Below are 23,453 nucleotides of genomic sequence, written 5' to 3'. Positions count from 1 at the left end.
GACGCTGTTGATATATGGTTGAGCTATCAGAAAAAACCGGACAGAAGAGGATCTAGAATACAGAAGAAGCCGTAAGTATTGGGTGGTGATTTTATCGTTGAGATATCGATGTCAATCTGCTGCCTGTGCCTTGTACATCCTCAGATAATCATCTGTACAATCTGATTTACCATCTGTAATGATAAAACCATGTCTATGTGGCGAAACGAAAAGCCAATTGAAATTCCATGATAATTAAAAATGTCTTGGGCCAAATCTCGGAAGTCTTGAAAGGATGAGGGTTGAGGGTGCAGACAGTTGGTGGTCTGAGGGGTGAGGGTGCAGACAGGTGGTGGTCTGAGGGGTGAGGGTGCAGACAGTTGGTTGTCTGAGGGGTGAGGGTGCAGACAGTTGGTGGTCTGAGGAGTGAGGGTGCAGACAGTTGGTGGTCTGAGGGGTGAGGGTGCAGACAGTTGGTGGTCTGAGGAGTGAGGGTGCAGACAGTTGGTGGTCTGAGGAGTGAGGGTGCAGACAGTTGGTGGTCTGAGGGGTGAGGGTGCAGACAGTTGGTTGTCTGAGGGGTGAGGGTGCAGACAGTAGATTAATACCTGTATCAGTAACCCGGTAATCCAAAAAATGAAACTATTTGAATGTGTTTTATGATTTGAAACAGACCAGGGGCTTGTTTCATTCGATATCATACTGACCATGAATGTGATCTACGTATGGAACAATTTCAACATTACAACTGTGATGGTCGAATTTTGAAATTGACTCGCATTAAAGCTGAATATGACAGTAAGTTCTGCTTCTCGTGTCAATCATTTTAAAGAATGTATTTTGTTTAAATTTGTGGTTCTCACTTAATGAAGTTACATCTTTATTTCAGATGATGCCGTTACTATTAAAGAGGACAATCAAATAGAGGTAAAAATTGTGATGTCAATTTGAACTTCAAAGTTTCTTGATTTGTTTTAACATAACAGTGACTTGTGACACTAACTATCTCACCAGTTGAAGTGACAAGCTACCAGTCTAACATCAAAATTAGACCATTATCAATAAACTTTGAACTGAACTTTTCGGCAAATATACTTCGAATTCATTTTTCTACTCTGTGATTGAAATAGGTTTTATTGATAATTGATTTATTGTAAAAAAAAGTTCATTCAATTTTAACAGATTTGTAGAAGAAATTGAACCCAGAAGATGAGAGTAGAATTTGCAGTTGCTCATTGTTTGATTATATTTGTAGAAACACGAAGAACAACCGGACTGCACAACTCTTCCTGATAATACTCCTCAAACTGTAACTGATGATAAAGAAATAACAGTCAATTCAGGATCCGGTGATTTTACTGACCCTGTTATCGTACACACAGTGACCTCAGCTGACATTGCGCAACCGATCAGCATTCTACAACGCGGGTCTCTCATCGATAATAATGGAAATATCAGCAAAAAACTCAATTATAAAACGCAAGCTGCTGTGGAAGTCGCCGACTTGGAGGTTCAAAAAGCCATATCTAATATCATTAGAGAATATACTGATAGCGCGACAACGTCAGGACAGCAGCACGCTGATAGCACTCGACGTGTGAGTGATTCTACTACTCATGAGGATCAAATAAACGCTTCCTCATCATCTATAGTTTCGGATATAATGGAAGAAGCTGTGAACGTATTGATGCAGAGTGATGCATATTTACACAGTAATCAGAATCTGATGACATCCTCCGGAGTGACTGATACTCCAACAGATACTGCGAGCTCGGAGCAAACCAACTCCGGTTTACTGGTCCAGGTCCATAATGAGATATCGGTAGATTACACCCGTCTGCCCGAACGAGATATCGATGTTTCTGAAGTCTCGAGTGAGAAGATGGATTATCGTAATGAACGTGCTGCTGTCTCATTGGATACTCCTCCAAATATCTGTGTCAAGACTCCAGATTGCTCGAGTATTGATGAAGGTGAAGTCGATGCAAAAATTGCTAAATTCGTCGAAGATATCATAAAAAAAGCAATGGAAATAGTAAGTACTAAGTTGCACTTCGACCAAATGATAGCATTACCCCGCTAATCTATACAGGTTATCTGATTCTATATCGCTAGATTTTTAAGATTTTGATATAATAATGATTCACATAGCAGTAGTTGTATTTTTTTCTTCCTCTCATTACAGGAAGGTCTCACGTTATCCTCACCAGTTTTAGAGACTGATAGTGTTGATGGTGGTGAAAATACGGCTGTGGATATTTACCACGATGCTCGTAATGAAACGTGCGTAGAGCCAGTTCGCGGGGAGATCTTTGAGGACAGCAGGGAGACCTGTGAGCCAGATAGCTGGAAGTCCTGTGAGCCAGATAGCATAGATACCTGTGAGGTAGCTAGCAGTGAGACCTGGAGGGTAGTTAGCAAGGACATCTGTCAGCCAGATAGCAGAGAGTCTGGTGAGCCAGATAACATGGATACCCGTGAGCCAGATAGCATGGATACCTGTGAGCCTGATAGCAGAGACTCCTGTGAGCTTGGTAGCAGAGAGTCCTGTGAGCCAGATAGCCAGAAGTCCTGTGAGCCAGATAGCAGAGACTCCTGTGAGCCAGATAGCAGAGACTCCTGTGAGCCAGATAGCAGAGACTCCTGCAAGCTGGGTAGCAGAGACTCCTGTGAGCCTGATAGGCGGGAGTCCTGTGAGCCTGATAGCAGAGACTCCTGTGAGCTGGGTAGCGAGGAGTCCTGTGAGCCTGATAGGCGGGAGTACTGTGAGCCTGATAGCAGAGAGTCTTGCACCAAATCGTCCTGTATAATTCAACCAGTTCCATCTGTTGCTCATCAATCAGTTTTACCTGATTCTACTGCTGAACCTATAAGTGTTCCTGATAGTTCTACTGCTGATGTGTCCAATCATTGGGTTACTGCTAAAGATGTAGATATCTCAGGTCAGTAAAAAGCTTCAATTTAGGGGTTTAACATCATTAAGAACTTTTGTCCTCTTCTTTAAGTTCAATTGTGATTTGAAAATATTTTAGATTCGGTGCCAAGTTTGTCAAATGATTGCGTTTTAACATCGATCCCTGAAGCAGTAAATACAGATGAAACTTTCAACATGAGCGCTCCTAATACAGATCAAACTTTCAACTTGAGCAATGCCAATACAGATCAAACTTTCAACTTGAGCACTGCTGCTATAGATCAAACTATCAATATGAGTGGTGCTGATACAGTGGATTCCGCAAGAGATCAACATCAGTTAAATAGACAACAGTCTATGATTAACAATCAACAGAAACTGAGACAAAAAACTCCTGAAATAAAACCTGAGTTGTATACTGAAAATAAACTGAGCGATGAACAAATGAATGCATTGCTGATGAAAGCTGAGGAGACGTGCAATTGGTCGGGTGTTTATACTCCAGGTTAGTGTTACATGTTGTTCCAATATCGATTATAAAACTTGCTACATCAGTCAAAACGTTGATTAACGTGAATTTATTGTAGGTTGCACATTTTTGGCGAAAGTAACGAACAATCTCCACAGTGATGGCACATTTTGGCTGCGTCATTATCGTGTCCGGTCTGAAGAGGAAATTCAACAGTTACAGGGAATGATTCAGTAAGAGCTGTCAATCATTGTTTATTTATTCCCACCCCTATTATGATATTGAAATCATACGATGCAGTACCGTATTCAGTCATATTTAAGATGTAAGATGCTCACTTTAATCGGGGTTTTCACGGATGAGGGAATTCTAACTCTTTTCTTGAAAATCAGGGAAAAGTCAGGGAATTTGAATTTTTGGCGCAAGAAGAAAGAGTCCCCTCTGAGGAGGTCTTATGATTTAATAAGCGAGTTTTTGTCAAGGGTCAGGCAATTTACTCATTTTGTTCATGTTTGATGTTTGTCTTTTTTCTGGTATTCTCAGAAATCTGGGTGAGAGTTCGCCATGCCCGTGTATAACAGTATCGGTAGGAACTGTCGTATTGGCTCAGTTTCAGAAAGTGTGGTATCGGGCTCAACTAGAAAACATTGACCAGAGAACAGAGGTTCGTTTCACATACCCGGTATTCATTTCATATTTCGTACTGTCAAAGTCATCGTTGATGTAAATGATTCTTAGTAAATTGAAGTACAAATTCATGCAGAAAATTACAGATGACTTCACTAGTCAGAGTGTGGCTACGTTGTTATCTGAATGGGACTCATAATTAGTGGCAACAGTAATTTGATGACTTATTTGATGATTATTTAAATGAGTTTGACATTGACGTTGCTTTCAATTTTGAACTCAATGAAATCTGATTTCTCAATTTTCGATGCTGCTCTATTTTGAAACCATCGATTTTGTTTTTGCAGAAAGTGAAAGTTCGTTTTTTGGATCACGGAACGAGTGCAAGAGTTCGTATTGAACATTTGAGGTGTATGCCTCTAGTCGGTCTCGCGCCATTTCAGGTACAGTGAACCCATGATATACCGCCACCTCCGCCTTACACCAGGTTTTTCTTAGAACAGAAATCTCTATCTGTATTTTGTCTTAGAACTTGTCACAATTAACAGAGTGGCCATTTTACCTGGAAATCAGTGAAAAGTTGGGTAATTTTCTTTTCTTTAAAACAGTCTGGGAAATTTGTTGAAAATAGCCAAAAGTCAGGGAAATGTGTTGAGATTGCTAGATTACGCATAAAAGCAAACAGTTTCTGTTATGTCTATCAAATTTGACTGTTAATTGATTGAATTGTTAGCAGATCAAGTCAGGGAAAGCAACATACATGTCAAGGAAAAGCCTAGTGAAATAAAAGTGGTTATCCTATTTAACTCCTGATATGCCTGACACGATCATCGATGTGGGTGTTATATCTGGGTTAATTACACCTAACCTGCCGAGAATGATGCAGTGTATTGTTCTATGTTTAAAGGCTGTAAAGTGCGCAATCGGATGTCAGGAACTGTCCACCTTTTCAAGGGAATCGATGACTTTCTTCGAAACGTTCACGAAAGACAAAACTTTCAGGGTCGAAGTGGTGAGAACTCATTTACTAGTAATCGTGACTTCATTTCGAGAAAACCTGTGAGAAACAGAGTTGTGGAATATAGTTGTGTACTTGTCTAATAGGTGGCATGTAGTCCTGGTGGTTTAGTTCATGTTCGTCTGATTGATTTCGCAAAGGTTGGACCAGCTGTTAATATATACGAACATCTATACAAAATAGGTAATTATTTTACTTTCTCTCACAAATAAACACTGAACCTTGTCCAAAATGTTTCCTTGAGCTTTTGACTGTATCCTAATAGTCATCTACGGGAATACTTGGGTGAATTTAAGTTAGAAATAGGGACAATGAGGGTAATGTTAAATATGATTCTGAAGATGACTTATTAGGATAGAGTTGAAATGTTGATGAAGATGTTAGCTCAAGGACTCTTTATTCTCAGTGTGGGAGTTTATATTATGGTTACCACACTGACTCGGAGTATTGCATAAATCTTGATGCCTGTTATTAGTAAAACATGTACTGATTTCGTTATTCAGAGTGTCAGAGAAAAGCTGATCGTAAATTGAAAGGTTTGAATGTTTCGGCTCATTCTACATCGGAATCTGATGCTGATATGACTGAACATCCGCTGAGACCGATCAGAAAACGGCCGCCAGCTTCAACAGCTCAGTTAAAACCCGATCTTCCTGAGGCTTACATTCGTATGATGATGTGTGAACAGCAGCAGCAGCAGCAGCAGCAGCAGCATGGCGGAGCACCAGTAAATCCATATCAGTTTTATCAGATGCAGTCGTTTCCTAGTACGTATTGCGTCAATGATTTGCAACTTTTTGAAATTTGACAAATTGTTCAACTATAAAAACTTCTTTACAGATTTCAGTGGTGCGTTTATTCCACATTCAGCTGATGTTCCCTGGACACCGCCGTTTATTGATGTTCTCCGACCACCACCTCCAATTGCATCTGCAGTGAACCCAGCTGCTACCAGCACCGGCAACATCTCTGAAACTAGACGTACTGATGTTGTACCATCACCACCACCAGCTCTCATTGAGGAACCCGGCAGACAGTCCTTCAATCACCAGAATGAGGCTTACTGGGGTCAAGGGCAAACGCATCATATTGATAATGGAGGCTCATGGGATACGACCACATACCAGTCGCATGACTTCAATGAAACCAGATATCAGAGAGATAGTAGGTCGTCATGGCAGCCTGCATCTTATAATCAATATCACCATGGCGATACAGGTTCGTCGAGGCAACCGGTATCGCGCAACCAACATCACCATGGCGATAATGGATCATCATGGCATCCAGCAGCTTCCAGTCATCACAATAGTGATAGAGGATCATCATGGCAACCGACAGGTTACAATCGACATCATTACAGTGATAGTGGATCATCATGGCAACCAGCATCTTCCAGTCAAGGTCACCAGAGAGATTCGTGGAATTCAAATCGTTTATATCAATCTGAAAACAGAGAGAACTGGGAGACAGAATTACATCAGCCAACGGCAGTAGCAGCTCACACTGATCCTCACAGACCAGCATCTACTGATCCTCACAGACCAGCATTTACTGATCCTCACAGACCAGCATCTACTGATCCCCACAGACCAGCATCTACTGATCCTCACAGACCAGCATCTACTGATCCCCACAGACCAGCATCTACTGATCCCCACAGACCAGCATCTACTGAACCTCACAGACCAGCATCTACTGATCCTCACAGACCAGCATCTACTGACCCCCACAGACCAGCATCTACTGAACCTCAACGCTCTACCCCATCACCAGTAGATTCTATTGATTCTGGTGGGAAAAAACGTTCAGGTAGGAAAAAGAGAAACCAGAAAAACCGACTGAAACATACGAGATCAAGTGAAAATATAGCATCAGAATTACAACACACAGTGGTTACATCACCTGAACCAGTTTGGGATGAAGAGCAGTCTGTGCCTGGTAAACAGTTAAAACGTTTTTATCATTCGATTGGAATAAACTGCAATATTAGATGATTACCGGGTAATCTGAGTTTATCTATTTAGATATAGGGAATGCGATGAAATCAGGTTGGCCGAGTCGTACTTCAAATACTGCTGTAGATTCAACTGTAATTAAAGACACGTTCACTGCTGCTGCGAGGTGAGCTCTCAGAAAATATATCATATCTTAGATATCTCAAATAATTTAAAATGTAATCCGAGATTCATACAAGATTTTGTTTTATGCTTACAAAACCATTAATATGAATTATACAAGGGGTTTCAATGAATATTTCTAATATTGAAATAGTCAGATAAATTAACTTTGAAATATCATTGCTATAGGATTAATCATTGTCTTAGTCACTGAGTATACATTCGTTAATCCGCCATGATCCGGTTTCGTTTTCAGCGGTGATAACCTGGTTGAATCCAGAGGCTGTACGATGTGTGGGGGAAGCGATCACACAAAGTTCTGTTGTCCGAAATATCCGGGGTTCGTCGAGAATCGTCCGTATTGCGCTTACTGTCGAATGTCGGGTCACGTGATCACCGATTGTCGCACAAAGCCGTGCAGATATTGTAACTTGGTCGGTCACTCGGATAGAGCTTGTAAAACACCGCTGTATTGTCAGAATTGTAAGATAGCCGGTCACACTACGGCGAGGTGTTACGCTAATCGACCCTCTCATCACACTCAAAATAATAAACCACCGTACAACAATTCGGGTGCTGTACGATGTTACAACTGCCATAATTTGGGGCACATTTCACGAAACTGTCCGCAAAAACAAATGAATCCAGATCGCGTTACCGAGTAAATATCGGTCACTGATTTTAAGAATAAATCAGGCATTTATTGCGTAATCTTCATTACTTCATTATTTACATATTCCTTTGTTGTATGTTTTCTGTAGTTATCAATCAATCTACAGTGGAACCTCGTTACAACAAACCTCAGGGGACCAGAAAATCTGTTTGTTGTATCCAGTATGAAATGACAGTAGACTCCGCGTAAACCCCTTTAATTCAGTGAAATGAAAATAAAACTTCCGTTTGCTATCGTTTTTCAATTCATAGATATCGCCTAGTCCGGTATTACTCATCGGTAATCAACCTTATCTGGTAAAATTTTGACATCATTTCCTTTCATTCAGCATGTAAACTGGTAAACAATAATGTTAAGGCTCTATGTTACTTCTACTGCGCGCTCATGATCTAAATTGGCCATAGTTTTCATGACGCTAGTGCATCACGCGTCAACCTAAAGGAAAGTGTTGTGGAATTTAAGAGAAACATGAAGTGTCAAGTTTAATGATTGAAGGACTTAACCACCTAATTTGGTTGAAAGTCCCAACTGTACGGGTTTAAGTGGAGTCTACTGTATTAAAATTATTTGGGATAAAATTCTTGGTTGTGTATTATCTGATAAATCGTAATATCTGAGGTCGTTAAAACAAGGTTCCTCTGGAATTGTCTTGTATTTGTTTGTCTCATTGGAAATTTGCTTTTTTGACAAGATGGAAGCAAAATTTGTCAATTGCAAGTGTTTATTTGTTGTATATGAGTTAGATTTTGTATTTCTTTTGTAGTGCTATCTACCAGTAGTAGATCGAGTAGAATTTCATATAGCGCTAGTAATTAGATTTTAGTTTTAGTTCGTACATAAATCATTAAAAAAGTGCAATGACCAGAAAGCGTTTTTCGTTAACCATGGAACCTCAATAGAATATACTTCATGAACTGACGGAATTAAATCATTTCGGTCATATTGTTTTCGCCTTAATAACTGAGTTCATTATAACTAGGTTCCACCGCAATAATTATTCTATAACGATTCATATCTTACGTTTAAAATGTTGCTCCTAAAGAGTTGATGATTCCTCTTGAGCTGCGGATTCCTCTGATCTGAGGAATGTCTCATATTATTATGCATTTATACATGAAGAGAATAATCTCATGAACAGGAGTTTGCAATCAAATCAAGTTTGTAATTTGATGGAAGGGTTTGTAATGAAAACAGCAAAGGTTGCTCAATCAGTATTAATAAATTTTGTTCAAGTCTCCCTCCGAAAGAGAAATTCTGTTGTTGACTTCTTCGTATGAAACACTCTCGAATTGTCCCAGATTCTCAACTCAGTTGATGATGTTCTGCAGCGAGGTAGTTAACCAATCGAATAAATACACTTTTGTACAGTTAGAGTATTGCCATTATTATTATTTTTTACAAATAAACAAAGCATTGTTTACGACTTAGAGTATTTACAATAAAATAATACAGCTACATTATTTATAAATACATGAACCATACATGTTGCACACTATATTACATAAACTAAAACTAGTGTCTTCAATCACTTTCATCATCTAAACCTTCTATTTCACTGTCATCGCCACCAATAGCCTTCCAAAAACTAATAGCAACCTGTCCACAGAAGAGATCACAGTGAATATACATTGGATATTTAGTTAATTGACGATTTATTACTTCAATACCTTTTCAGCGTAAAGTTTCCGAGCTTCAGGATCCAGTTTATCCGTTTTCTCTAAAAATAGAATGAATGGTTGAATGTTAAAACTGTTGTAATCAATGAATTACAATTTCAAATCATTCAATACCTTTCATTAAACTCATTTTCTCGAATAATTTCTCGAAGGAATCTTCATCTTCATCCGTAATCGATTCGAATGCTTTCAGATCTTCCTTTAGTAAAGCATCTGAAATAGATATCATTATCATTAAAACAACATCCATAATCTTTTCAATCAAATTCAGGGCCACGAATGAAAATGTTGTTCTTTTAATTGTTTACCGATTTGCTCGTCTAGAATATTGTTCTTATTCTGTCCAGTAGCAGCAGCTACTGGTAGGTTTGAAGAATCCTGCTCGGGAGAGGTTTCTATGATTTCATCATTTCCAGCAGCAATTTCATTCTGTGACATGAGACCATTTATCAGGGCTTGTTTATGGAATGGTTGTTGTTCTAAAATTGAAATGTATAAAATGTGTGGAACTGACAAATTCAACTGACAATGCTAGCTGACTATGGAAACCAGGATCATGATGTTTGAGTTGCAAAAAATAATGCAATAATACAAAGTTTCCCATTGAAGAGAACATATTGACTGGTCTTGATCACAAGGAATAAGGGATCCTTATTAGAACCTAGATATGTTAACATGTACCTAGTTTTGAGTAACAAGCAGATTTTACAGTAATTGTTAATATTGTACCTTTCATAGTAAGATTTGGCCAGGGATGAGAATGCAGTGCTTGTACAATTCGTTTTACACCAATAACATCTTTAAACGCTTCTGAAATATGGAGAAACAAACAATAGAAATGAATACAACTCAATTACAACGATCGTCAATCAGATGAGGAAATTACCATCTTCTTCTTCATCTTCGCTTTCCTCTTCTGGATCTAATTCGATCAGTTCGAAATCATGGTCTAAACACCAGTTGAAAACTTTAGCCCTCGGAACAGCTACAAATAAGTCAATAGCAGTAATAACGAATTTGATTATGATTCAAGAGTTAAGGCTCAGAGTGTGGAAACTAACCATCAATTTGTGTCGATCTTTGACAGACTAGTAACTGCACAGCTGGCTTAAATAGATCAACGAATGGAATCCATGACTGCAGAAGTTTGAACGAATCTTCCTGAAATGATTTTATTGATGCAAAACTTTAACAACATCGACACAACTTGTTGATTACATAAAAATCCTGCCCTTGAGCAAGTATCAATCTTTCATCCTCTTGTGATCTATATTCCTAAATTACCTGAGTTTTCCCGGATGATAGAGCATTTCATTGTACACGATCAAAATACTTACATCTTTACTATCAAATACAAGTATAATAGCCTGAACACTGTCTGCAAATTCTTCAGTTCCAATAGTTCTTGATGCTGCTATACATAGATTTACATCAGCTGTGTAATACTTGGTGTCTACAGCCCAATTATAGGCACTAATCTCAGGCAGGGGCGAAGTAAATGCAGGTAATTCTTCAGAATCCAATATTTCTTAAAAGAAAAAAATCAACAGTCAAAAGGTTTCACGATTATGATAGCCTAAGTAAAAAAAATGGTACATCAAAATGGTACGTCAAAACCCGGAAGTAAATAAATACCGCGATATTTTGACTACTTTTTGACTGTTTTTCACCGATTCAACGATAGATGCAAAATATCTAACTCATTTCCGAACTGAATGTGCTGGCGTTCACACTCGATTACACTGAAAAACCCGATTAAAGTCTTACCTCGAACCAAATTCTTTAAATCAAACTCAAAACAGCTTCCCAGCAAAACACTGGGCGCCGCCATTTTGCGGTAGTTCTAATTACCGACCAAAACCGTCAAGTGGCCGACTTAAAAGCATCTTAAAAAGTGACTTAAAAGGACCTGTGGAGACATCGCTTGCCAGGGATTGATTCTCTCCCGCTTACACATGAACTGATTGATGAAGAATTATTGATATTGATTGATTGATTTCACTGGCTTTATTCTATACTGTAAGTAGGAACTTTGAGTTTGATCCGAACGAAGCAAACAGAACAGAATGGAAGAAAACAGGGTAAACTCAAACGAATTTCCAGAATATCACTATCCGCGTCCGCTCGCATCAAGAAATCCCCCGACCGGATTGAGGGGATTCGAACCATCACATAGAACAACTACTAGTACAGAACACAGAATGTGTTTCTACGATTACGGCTCGAAGGGTTTCTCATCGGTATCAGTTACTGTAAATGAGAATGATAATGACAATGAAGGTGACGATGGTTGCTTAGTGAAATGGTATCCTCAGTATCCGTCAGTAAATTGTACATTTAGAGGTCGTAAACCGAGTCTTCCTCTTACTGAGCCGAACTCTGTGAATTTCCCATTATTCGACGTTTATAGCGGAGAAATCGAAAACAAGCGCGAAAATCTGACAAATTGCTACAGATCTCTGTTTAGAAAGTTAGGAAATACCAGTAATCGACAAGCCACGCCGAAAATAGAAATCATGGAAAAATGGGTTCGACATTTACGGGAATTTAAAGATTCAAATGGATCGATAGATGTAGGCGCGGTTTTAACGCAGGTTCCGTCGTACGTAAAGTTTCTCGCGAGGTCGAAAGAGCTGTTTACGGATCCGTATATACCGTCGGTAAACCATCGTTATACCGGGGGTTGTTTGAATCAATTCACCCGCGATGATGACGATTATTTAATTTACAGTTCGGGTAAAAATCTAAGCCAGATATTGGTTAAAAAGTTATCATCGTCGAGAGAAGGTGAGAGCGAGCCGATTAGATTGATCGATGTTGATAAAGTGCGTTATGGGGAATCAGTCACCGGGCTGCAGCATTGTTGCGTTCAATTTGACGATCTTATCGTCGCTAAGGGTGACAAATCGTGTTCTATTTATGCGTGCGACGAACATATGAAAATTGAACTCGTGCGTGAACACGTGTTGAACACCGGTTCAATCAGTTCGATAGCGTTAAGTCCTCACATCGCGGGTGAAGCTGTCTTAACGAGCGACAAGCGTCAGGTTTTCACGTGGGGTCGTGACGGTCGCGTGAATCAAGTGTGCGATTTGTTCGAATCGAGATTCACGTGTTGCGAGGATTGGACACAGGTTCACTACACGGCTCACCCTCGGTGTTACTGCATAGCTGATCAGACAAACGTCGTTTTGATGGATCAGAGAATCACAAATCAACGCGGAATCGATCTGTTTATTTTACCGAACGATTTACTATTGAATTACGAACGAATCGTTTCGATTCATTCACTGCCGTCGAATCCGTTTTATCACCTCGTAAATACGGATTTCACTATGAGTTTGATCGACGAGCGTTTTCCTAAACATCCCGCGCTGCATTGGAAACAACCTCTACGCTGTCCGGTGCAGTATACCGATATAATCAGAGACATTGTTCCCGATCCAGCTCTTCCAGACCTGCTACTCGCTAGTTCCTGGTTGAATGACGAGTGTATGTGCTACCCGATCTCGACGAGTGAAACCCCTCGCGCGGATAAAGTCGGCTGGCGCGTTTCTCCGATGAATCGGTTTACCCACGACGATTCACTGATTCCTCACGGAGTTGAAAAAGAAAACGTTGAGAAACGCGTGCGCGATGCGTCACTGCTCGGTATCTGCGGCTTCAAGCGACGATGTGACAGTCGTTCGGTCACCGTCATTCAGATGAGTTGTTTCGGCGACCTATTTTATCAGAATGTCGATTTAGTCGCGAAAGAGATGGATATCGGTGACCGGTCAGCGGCCGTGTCGCTCGATCAAACGAGTGCAGAATACTGTCGCGACTGGTTGCAACGCGTGCATCAGCAGTTTAGGAATAAACGAACGACTGCCGATGATTTAAAGTTCCCCGAAGTCGATGGTTCCGATTCTTTTTTTAGAATCATAGGTCGGCAGGTGGCGCACGTAGCCTGCCCGCGCTGTAATCCGCAAAATGTAGACAACTTAATCCATTCTACGAATGTGTTCTCCGATTCGCTGTGTCGTCATTGCGGGTTAGACGTTTCGATGGACGTCGACTCTCATCCGGACAGGTTTCGTCGAAAAGTCGTCGATTATTGTCTCGATGATGGAGAACACGAACTGAATCGGGCGATCGGCACTGACGACCCGTCCGACGATACGGAGAAAAATAAAATACTAATCCGTTTGTGGAACGAAGAGGAAATCGTATACGACGTCGACAAAGACGAAACGCTAGATGGAACGCCGCAGAAACCTAACGATGATCGGTTAATTTCAAACGCCGTCTCCGCGGATGAATCCGAAGAGATTCAGGTGAATCAAACGGATACCGAAAATATAGAAACTCAAGCGGAAACTTTCGATTCATCGATGGATTTATTTTCGACGCAGCTAGACTCGGGCGGCGGTGCTGACGACGATTACCTGAATGAGAATATCTTCGATGATTTGGATAAACAAATGTTTCAATCATCTCAGATGAATTCTAACGGTTGGTTCACGTCGCAGCCCGATTTAAACCTAGCCACGAATTCGCAGTCGGCAAATACTCATTTCTTCTCATCAACCCCGCAGCAGCAGAAACCGAAAAAACGAAAACCACTTTTGGATGGTTTTTAATCCATAGACCCTCGTACATTAGACTTTGCTAAATCCAGATCAGTTGAATGTAAATTAAAGTATATGAAAGGAATAGAGGATTTTGACAAATTTTACTGCGTAATTGTGGGTTTCCCCCATTTTACATCCTAATTGATCCCAGTAATTGATTTAAAGAAGTGAATAAGTAAATGGAAAAATCACTGACATATTTGATAAAAAAAAGTTTATTTACAAATATATTTCATTTACATAGATATTTCTGATTCTGTCATTGTTTCTATTCTCTCCACCTGTGTCCACACGACTGAGAACAACACTTATAAAACGTTGTCATCGGTTCATCAGCCGACCGTGTTTGAATCTGCATGAAGAACGCTCTCGGGTGACTGCAGCGAGGACAAGTTTCTGCAGAAATATATAAATACACATTAGAGACGTGACCGACAAATCAAATGTTTAAATGAGGGATTGTTAGGTGTACCTTCCGTTGAGTCGACATTCTCCCAGGCAGCTGCACCACCTAACACATCATCTACTTCTTTCAATTTAGGATATTTCCGATTCGCAATCTAAAAGAACGTTAACACGGTCATCATTTCATAATTAATGGTTGGTGGATTGGTTGGTTGGTGGTCCCTTAGTAGAAACACTAATGATTGGTAAATTAGTTATTTAGAGGATTGTACTGAATTTCTTGTGAGTGGTAGAAATATGCTATAATCCAGCGATCACCCTTTTCTGAGAAGAGGCGGAACAGTTTGAGACAGACAGACCCCCTGGCCCCCTCTCCCTCTGATTTTTGCCATTTTGGCCACCACAATAATGGCCAGTAGTGCTTACCTTTCTCTGTATATTATGAATGTATGGACATGTATTACAGGAAAATCTGTAACATTTAGGACCTTCTTCAACAATCAGTACATTAGCACAACACGGGCAAAAAGTCAACATTATCCTCACATTATCTACACTTTGTATAATAAAGTTTAATTTAACATTTATTACTCGCATGCCAGAGTTGGTATCTCAGAGTTCAACCGTGAAGTGCTGCCCCTATATATAACGTTAGCGGTAGATCAGTGAACTAACTCATTACTCGCGTGCCACAGTAGCAGTATGGCTAGCTATTGCTAGTTCACAGATTTACCGCCAACGTTATATTTAGGGGCAGCACAGGACGGTTAAAGTCAATTACCGGTTTGGATGACAGGTAAATAATACGTACTGTTCATAAAGGAAGTGTCTACAATAAGATACGATCTTTGATAGATCTCGACTGGTTAACTGTATTTCAGTTATCCTTTACCCATTTACTCAGTGTGTTGATAACTCATTTAGCCTCCTCAGTTCCTCAGAAAATTTCACTGTGAGGGTGACTTCGGATTTATATTGTGTTGTTGACCGTCGTGTCAAAGTTTCGCTCTATAGTTTCAGACTCGACGCTTCAGTGATGTTTACTGAATATTTCTTCAGTGTTTGTAATTGTGTTTATTTCTTACTGCTGCGTCCAATCTATAAATGGACGCTACACCAACTGACCGGTCAATGCGAACTATTACGATTGACTGCCGGACCCTCCGCCAACCGCCAGCGTGGTGTCACTACTAAAAATATCGGTAAGTTTCGATTTAAGAAGCAATTCATGAAGTATGTATCAAAATGTGTTCAAGCGAAACTCGTTAAAATTCTCCCTATTTTCGTATTAAAGAAAAATCGTTGAAATTATCGAAGCAACTAAAGTCGTCATGGCGATTAATTCAGAATGCGGAAGATGCGAATGTCGACGATATTTCGAGTGAAATTGCGACTATAAAGAATATCAAACCTCAGCTTTACCCGCGGTGAGTCAAAAGCAAGGAGACAGGAGCAAGTGCTTAAAAGGGGCCACCGCTGAAGGAGCAACCGCTAGACATGGGTGTCACCACTGAAGATGGAGCAACAGTTAAAGTTTGATGCTTTTGATAAATTTGTATTCTTAATGTCCTACAAATATGGAGACACTGAAATCTCTGATCTATTGTATCAATTATTTAACTTTTTGCAATAGAATAACGACTGCAATGAAGATTATGGTACAAGTTGTTGAGTTTCAATCACCCTCTTCCCATATACACCATCATAAGCATTATAAACATAGTGCTTGATTTTTGTCCCCAATCCTCAATGACTGGCGCATACTTATTGAATAGCCCAATAAGTACTGATAATTTTTCTGATGAATTCTAGATTTGAGTCGACTATGAAAGTATTTTTGAATCAGCTTTGCGGTTACCGATTATTGATGGCTGATGTTGAAAAAATGAGGAAGATAATTTACACCGATGAGAATCAAAATCACGAGGCTTCGTTAATGAAGGTATTATTACATGTTCTACCATATACTGCATTTAGTCAATTCTATTCATGTGTTTTCGGGGAATGGTATAGCCCTAGTATATATTACAAAGGTCAGTGCATTTTCTTTTAGCTTTGGGCGAATTTGATGCCGAATACCCCCCTCGAATCTCGTATTACAAAACAATGGACCGATATCGGCTTCCAAGGTGATGATCCGAAAACAGATTTCCGTGGCATGGGACTTTTAGGTTTGAATAATCTCGTGTAAGTAACAAGGTGTATGTAATCCTCCGGATAAAGATGGCTACTGTGCTCAGTTATTGAACGTAACTGTTGTGGTTTTATTTCAGACATTTTTCTACTAATTACAAAGATCAAGCGAGGCAGTTATTGTCGCATTCGAATCATCCTCAGACAGGGTCAGTAGAATTCAGTTGTACAGAACAATTGAATCCTAACTCATTTACTGATTACTAACTGTTAATTGTTTTGTAGATATTCGTTCGCGATAGTAGGAATCAATATAACGAGTTTAACGTATGATTTACTGATGAAAGGACATTTGAAAACTCATTTATATAACGTTATTCAAGGAGCTCCCGATATCAATCACTTTCACTATGTTTATTGTAAGTATTGTTTAATAATAGACCCTCTTTCTTCCTCGACATCGCTCCCTTTCCTCCACTCACAACTGCCTTTCCTCCTCTCCAGTAGCTGTAAGCTGCCGTTCTCTATGATCAATGTTTTGTTTATTTGTAGGTTATTTATTCACAGAGTTCGATCAGTTTTGGATCGATGCTAAACCTGAGAATATCATGCAGTTTAACGAAGTCAGAGAGAAATTTGAATCAAAGATGATCGAATTGTTAGAAGACAATTCAACCTGTTTTAAACTGAACTTTCAAACATCTTCAGATTGTTGAATGTTTCTGCATGAATTTAGTTCATTTCATCCTTATTCACTGATGTTCAGTCTACTGAGTTCATATCTTTAGCTGCTGCTCAATAAAACATATCAATTCTGAAATGTTTTCTTTCATCCTAGTTTATATGTATCTCTTGACTGAAAAATGTGTTTTGTGCTTTATCTGCATTTCTGTGGCCTATAATGCTTTTGATTGAAATAAATATATTTCGTATACATTTAACATGGAGTTAGTTTAATGACTACTAGTATTTGAGACTGCGTTGTACTTATATTCTCACCATCAGTACCACTAATCTACTAGCTGTACCCAACTGACTGAACCGTAGCCAGGCTAAAACGTCCCTCCTTGTCCGATTCAGTCGACATCTCCATGGAATTTCATACTGAAAAACCAAACAGGTCGGATTGAGTGAATCCTGAATGTTGAGCTAAAGGATGGCCTTTGATATATAATTATTTTATTTATTTACAATGAAAAACGGAAATGAAAGTTACACAATATATTTATACCCCACTATACTATCACTACATGTTCATTATTAATACATGTAACTTCATTATTTTACAAGGTTATAGACAATCAAACCATTCATCCCTAAAACATTCTTAAATAAACCTGGACCCAGATTTAGATTGTGAGACACTACTCTATCTTGTATTCATTACAATGCGAATCAACTATCATCCATGAGACACTAGTCTGTTAAACTTTAATAATCAGAAATTAACAATTAATTACACAATCAAGCATATTAAAAGAGCACTTACAATAAATAGATTCAGATAATGATAGGTTTTTCTTAAATTAGTTTTTTGACCAAATAAATCCCAAATTGAAGTTCCAAAGCCTGACTTAAACCACCAAAGTCTGCATGATTCAATACAGTCAGCACAGTTTGAGAATATCTAAATGTTTTTTTAGTGTTTTCCCTTGCTAAAATAACAATATTGCATTAAACAGAAGAAAGTTGATACCACTTCCCAGTTCGATGACCATATACTCTATCCTGATCCTTGGAGGAGATACATTCATTCTTAATCCGCAAATAACCATTGGTTCCGAAGGATACCGATAAAAGAATATGGTAGACTAGAGCGCTTGCTTCTGATCATTGAGTACCTCTTGTGATGAAATTCTATAATCAGAGAAAATATTGGTCCCGTTAGATCAAGCGCGCAGTCTACTGTAGATCAAAGGCATTTCCTGATCTCAATCTACCGTAGATCAAAGATAAGCACACAGTCTAGACTACTGTACATCAGAGGAAATGCCTCAATCTACTGTAAATCAAAGGCAAGCGCACAGTCTAGACTACTGTACATCAGAGGAAATGCCTCAATCTACTGTAAATCAAAGGCAAGCGCACAGTCAAGACTACTGTAGATCATAAGAAATGCCTTAATCTACTGTACATCAAAGGTAAGCACCCATTCTCTACTGTAACAAATGAATGTTTTTTTATGTTTGTTGTGATTCTTGTTCTAATTGTTCTAGTATCTCTTTCTCGATGTCGTCATCTGCTCCGTCATCAACCATTTCATATTCTCTCAACTCCTGCTGTAACTCTTCCTCCCACTGCGCCACACCCGCTGAACTCTTTTCATCTTGCTGTTCCCCGCTCTGCATCCCGAGTAGCAGCATCTCTTGACGGATTTCCTCCTCGTTGATGTCGTCGGTCTGGAACGTGTCGCTGATGAATTCGTGATCCGGCGGACTGCTTCCTGTAGGGATATCCTCCGGTTTAGCGAGGCGTTTCTCCGCCTCAGGACTCTCCGATGCCGCCGGCTCCGCACGATTTTCTTGTAAATCGGACAATTTGTCGTAATCCGAAGACGAAGTTGAGGATGAATCAGTTCCGACTCGTTGTTGAGCCATCGACGTAAGTTGAGTCGATTGTTTAATCAACGAAACTCGGTAGAAATAATTACGCCAGAAATTCTCTTCCGCGATCGATTTCGGCACGAGTTCGAATCGCATTTTCTCGAGACGCTGATCCTCTTGCAGCGTGGCCATGGCGACCGGGAACATGGCGTCGAATTCGAACGTGAACTGAACGCCAGCCGGAGGATTACGCAGGAAGTTACGTCGATCCTGAGAAAGAGCGATGATTTGTTCTTTCATTGTTTCCTCTTCGTTATACCCGACCCACGGAGGCACGGCCGCTTCCGAATGTTTCTTCTTCATTTCACTTTTGAATCGATCTTGTTCTTTCTGGAAGTCGCTGATCAGCGGAGTTTTCTCTTTCAGCTGTTGCGCGGTTTTCGTAACGGTTTTCGTCGCTTCTTTCCCGACATTCAATAGAAAACTGCCCCAAACTTTAGCCGTATTTAGAGCTTTCGCGGAGACTTCATCGAGATTGGGGAGACCTAAATCATCTCCCTCAGATTCCCCCTCAGTTGCTGCTGAATCATTGGCAGTTTCAGTTTCCTTCTTAACTTCTTCACTGTTGTTTTCGGAATCAGTGGTTTTGGTCGGATTCACGCTGCTGTCAGTCTCCTCCTCAGGAGGAGTTAGTTCCTCCTGATCTTTCTTGAACCCACTTGCTCCTCCAAACCAGTTCGACATTGATTGAAACATGTTCTATTCTTCCTCAGATCACTGTCTTCTTTTTATTTGTAAAATACGCAATAGATATTGACTATTTGACAACCGGAAGTAAACAATGTGAACTAATGATCGGACGAGAAAACGGACTACTACACGGACACGGGAACTTCTTGTGCTGTTTGGGTATCCCCGGGTTTAAAATGCTATAATTTATACTTGAGCATGAAAAAACATTTACATGGTGGATCAATTTTAAGTTTAAGTTGCCGCATCGGTGAGGTGAGCTAAGTTACTACTCGCATGCCACAGTGGGAACATCGATGCATGTCAGATTTTGACCGTTATGTGCTGCCCTTATGTAAGCGGCAAATCTGTGAACTAAATTTTTAATCGCATGCCACAGTAGGAACACACCGCTTATGATGTGCCACACTATGACAGCATCCTACAAAAGTCTTTAAGTTTCGATTTAAAATGAATTTGAATGAATGAAACGACAATATCATACAATAACACATATTTATTGACAGTTTAGTATTCTTCTTGTTTTCCGTGTACAACTTCGAATATCGAACGCGGCATTTCGTAAACTTTTCGTTTTCGTGGAATTTTCAGATATTTTTTCACATCCTCTTCGATTTCATCGTGTTTTTCTTCCACTTCTATTTTCGGCGCTTTCGAAGCGGCTAATTGAATATCGTGAATTCGCTCGTAATAGTTCAATAATTCCTCTTTCTCTTTGATTTCTAACATTTGTTTGATTAATTCTTTCTTGCGTTGGTTGTATCGATAGTTCTCTAATTGTTCGTTAAGTTTTTCTTGTCGTGTTATTTCCCACCGCGCGAACAGCTGCTCCTGTGCCGTGATATCGTGCGCTTTGAGTTTAGGTAATTCTGATTTGACTAAAGTTTCAATTAGTTCATCCAGATTCTCCGTCGACAAGAGATTTGCTTTTTGAAGGGATTGACGAATTTCCTGAAATAGAACATTCATTCCTTATTAGGGTGAAGTTTAACATAAAAGATGAACTCCTAAAAGAAAGATTTTATCAATTACGAGATTAAAATGATTTCAGAAAGAATTCAATTTTATTCCCATTAGAACTTACCTCAAATTCCTCTTGATATTTGGTTTTTTCCTCAGGTGTCAATTTCACCTGAATTCCTCTATTGCTCGTCAGTTCAGGATCGACTGGTTGGGCTTCGATTTCATCTAGAGCCGTTTTAAATCTATCGAGCTGCAAAAAGAAAATAAAATATGAAAAAACACAACCGATCAAAGCAGTGTGAATGGTTTGCCCAAGCCTATCCTGGGCCAGACCAAATTTGGCCTTGTCAAAAACACTTGTGCGATTGCGGCTCAAGAATCAAGATTGAAATACTTACAGCATCTTGTGTGATACAGTGTTTCATGTTCGATGAAATGTATTCACGCAGTATTTTAAAACCGTCGCTGATTTTCTCCCATAAACCGAGACCGATCAAACGACAGCTACGGTGTATAATATCATCATTGCCGTGGTTACCAATTGAGTGAAGAGTTTTACCGAGAACGTGTCGGTCTTCGACCAGGTCGAAATGATCATCGAATGATGGATTTCGAACATACGGAACCCTCATGTAAATAGTTTCCTGTAACAGATAGAGTATTTCGGTTAAATCAAACATTCTCAGAATAAAATTGAACATGATTAAAAGAGTAATAGTTTGGATGATCCATTACGTTTCACTCTTAGCAAATTGAAATGCATATATAAATTGGGTCTTAAGAATAGAGACCACTTCAGAAATGTGATGCTTCGAAGTATTACGATTGGCCAATTTTTGAAACCCCTTACCCCATGGAGGATTATATACTTATGAATAGGCTCTAATCAGAATCCTTGAATGACATTAATAAACAAAAGTATATTCAACACTTCCTCCCCATTAGCCTGCAAGTTTGTTTGTTTGATATCACTGAACTCACGTCTGATTTTTGTTCTGTATTTTCACCACTCTCTTCATCTACAACTTCAGGTAATGGATTGATAAGATGTTTATACGACGAATACAAACTCAACAGTTTCACCGTTTGATTCGTATAATCTTCTTGAAGCATAAATTCATAAGCAACTTGAGCCGCATCTATAAAAATAGAGAGATAATAATATAACAATTACTGGAGAGGGTATAAGAATTACCCAAAGGTCTTGGAGGAGTGAGTGAATTCTGACTCGGTCGTATGTAATATCCATGCAATAATCTGAGGCAATTGAATCACAACACTAACCGTAATAGTTTTCTTGTTTGATGAAATAGTCCATCAACAAACTGCCAGAATAATGATCCAAAAATATTCCATAACCAAACTGAAATGAAATCAAACAGTTGTTTTGAAAGATAGGTGACATAGTTGCATTGTTGCAAGTAAGTTGCTCGAAAAACGAACCTTATCTTGAAGCATGTCTAGAAATCGATCGGTCTGTTTCATATTGATATATCCCCGTACGAGAGCGTAGGGTGTCGAATCTAAAACATCTAATGCACCTTGACAACTACGGAACCTTTGAAAAAAATATCATCAAATTAGATTTTATACAATTTCTGCAAACTCTGTTTTTAAATGTATAAGATGATGATACCTTTTAAAAAGATTTTCAGTGAAATCAATTTCGGTGAAATCAACATTTTCGATATTATTTGCAAGCTGGAAATAAATTAAATAAGCAAGAACCGTTAAATTCATTGTCTTAAATTATAGGTGACGATAAACATTGAATGATGAAAAACATTATTAACAATTAGTAAAAAAAATTAAAAATTAGTAAAAAAAGAGTACGAAAGTTTCCTTGAGATTTATTCTTTTATTTAACGTTTCCACTAGATTCTTTAAGTCATCTTCAGTGGTACTTTTATAGTAATACATCATCTCGAGGAAACATCTCTATCTCTATTTCTCATTGTTAGTGTAGGATCGTAATGAAAGGTTGCAGTAGTGGAGGAATGAGATACCTACTATATCTATATCAATTGCACTAATCAGTTTTTCTTTTTCATATTTTTCATGAAGTTTCACAATGAATTCATCTGAAAAAAATCCAATAATTAGTGACTCTTCACTTTGAATGAATGACTTTGTCTTTTGAGTGACTGAGATTAAAGTCATTGTAATTTTCAACACTTACTCGCGTTAATTGCTGATAAAATCGGATTTTCAGATCGTTTCGCCCACAATTCATCACAGGAATAAGCACTAGACAAAAGCGTCCGGATTTTCTGACAACCTGAAAAAAAGTTTTAATATACCACAGGCAAATGAGTCCATTGGCATTATCCGCCGAATAGGGTAGACAGTCGTAAAATCTTAAAATTGCAGTCTATTCTTATTAATAAAATTATATAAACCTCATTTCTAAACTGAAATTGACGATAAATAACTCGTTCTGTTCAAAAGCGACGAAAGATTACCTAATTGAGAATGGATTCGATGCCTGAATATAGTATTCAATCGGCAAGCGGCACGAATACTCATGGACGCCGCCATATTGCGTTAGCGTAATATACGTAAATGGATGGAAA

General features: G+C 39.1%; 7 protein-coding genes across 7 annotated transcripts; 3 read left to right on the top strand and 4 right to left on the bottom strand.

The window, feature by feature from the left end:
* The first annotated feature begins 5,728 nt into the window (after positions 1-5,728).
* Positions 5,729-9,030, top strand: LOC141905999 (uncharacterized). The gene is made up of 4 exons (XM_074795136.1): positions 5,729-5,774; positions 5,848-6,945; positions 7,032-7,128; positions 7,381-9,030. Exons 1-4 carry the CDS (start codon positions 5,759-5,761, stop codon positions 7,787-7,789), a joined length of 1,620 nt encoding a protein of 539 aa, XP_074651237.1. The 5' UTR covers positions 5,729-5,758; the 3' UTR covers positions 7,790-9,030.
* A 139-nt stretch (positions 9,031-9,169) lies between these two features.
* LOC141906005 (alpha- and gamma-adaptin-binding protein p34-like) lies at positions 9,170-11,304 on the bottom strand. The gene is made up of 9 exons (XM_074795147.1): positions 11,241-11,304; positions 10,811-11,001; positions 10,535-10,634; positions 10,360-10,458; positions 10,203-10,280; positions 9,782-9,952; positions 9,588-9,686; positions 9,465-9,514; positions 9,170-9,393 (listed from the first exon to the last, which is right to left on the bottom strand). The coding sequence occupies exons 1-9, from the start codon at positions 11,302-11,304 to the stop codon at positions 9,319-9,321; spliced, it is 927 nt and encodes a 308-aa protein (XP_074651248.1). The 3' UTR covers positions 9,170-9,318.
* A 123-nt stretch (positions 11,305-11,427) lies between these two features.
* On the top strand, positions 11,428-14,276 carry LOC141905997 (uncharacterized). Its single transcript, XM_074795133.1, has one exon. The coding sequence runs from the start codon at positions 11,540-11,542 to the stop codon at positions 14,093-14,095; it is 2,556 nt and encodes an 851-aa protein (XP_074651234.1). The 5' UTR covers positions 11,428-11,539; the 3' UTR covers positions 14,096-14,276.
* Positions 14,277-14,285: 9 nt separating this feature from the next.
* On the bottom strand, positions 14,286-15,048 carry LOC141906008 (DNA-directed RNA polymerase III subunit RPC10-like). Its single transcript, XM_074795149.1, has 3 exons — positions 14,918-15,048; positions 14,559-14,646; positions 14,286-14,482 (listed from the first exon to the last, which is right to left on the bottom strand). The coding sequence occupies exons 1-3, from the start codon at positions 15,026-15,028 to the stop codon at positions 14,355-14,357; spliced, it is 327 nt and encodes a 108-aa protein (XP_074651250.1). The 5' UTR covers positions 15,029-15,048; the 3' UTR covers positions 14,286-14,354.
* Positions 15,049-15,276: 228 nt separating this feature from the next.
* On the top strand, positions 15,277-17,532 carry LOC141906004 (ELMO domain-containing protein 2-like). Its single transcript, XM_074795146.1, has 8 exons — positions 15,277-15,287; positions 15,506-15,693; positions 15,786-15,918; positions 16,304-16,433; positions 16,545-16,678; positions 16,765-16,833; positions 16,910-17,043; positions 17,177-17,532. Exons 2-8 carry the CDS (start codon positions 15,528-15,530, stop codon positions 17,338-17,340), a joined length of 930 nt encoding a protein of 309 aa, XP_074651247.1. The 5' UTR covers positions 15,277-15,287; positions 15,506-15,527; the 3' UTR covers positions 17,341-17,532.
* A 296-nt stretch (positions 17,533-17,828) lies between these two features.
* LOC141906001 (synapse-associated protein 1-like) lies at positions 17,829-19,988 on the bottom strand. The gene has a single exon (XM_074795138.1). It carries the CDS (start codon positions 19,921-19,923, stop codon positions 18,805-18,807), a length of 1,119 nt encoding a protein of 372 aa, XP_074651239.1. The 5' UTR covers positions 19,924-19,988; the 3' UTR covers positions 17,829-18,804.
* A 436-nt stretch (positions 19,989-20,424) lies between these two features.
* Positions 20,425-23,424, bottom strand: LOC141906000 (small ribosomal subunit protein mS27-like). Its single transcript, XM_074795137.1, has 10 exons — positions 23,343-23,424; positions 23,060-23,158; positions 22,891-22,961; positions 22,517-22,581; positions 22,324-22,438; positions 22,165-22,243; positions 21,862-22,019; positions 21,279-21,524; positions 21,002-21,130; positions 20,425-20,868 (listed from the first exon to the last, which is right to left on the bottom strand). The coding sequence occupies exons 1-10, from the start codon at positions 23,416-23,418 to the stop codon at positions 20,425-20,427; spliced, it is 1,482 nt and encodes a 493-aa protein (XP_074651238.1). The 5' UTR covers positions 23,419-23,424.
* Positions 23,425-23,453: the final 29 nt, after the last annotated feature.

This window comes from Tubulanus polymorphus, chromosome 5, assembly GCF_964204645.1.
Source record: "Tubulanus polymorphus chromosome 5, tnTubPoly1.2, whole genome shotgun sequence".
NCBI lineage: Eukaryota > Metazoa > Nemertea > Palaeonemertea > Tubulaniformes > Tubulanidae > Tubulanus > Tubulanus polymorphus.
This window is presented reverse-complemented; position numbering and strand designations above follow the sequence as displayed.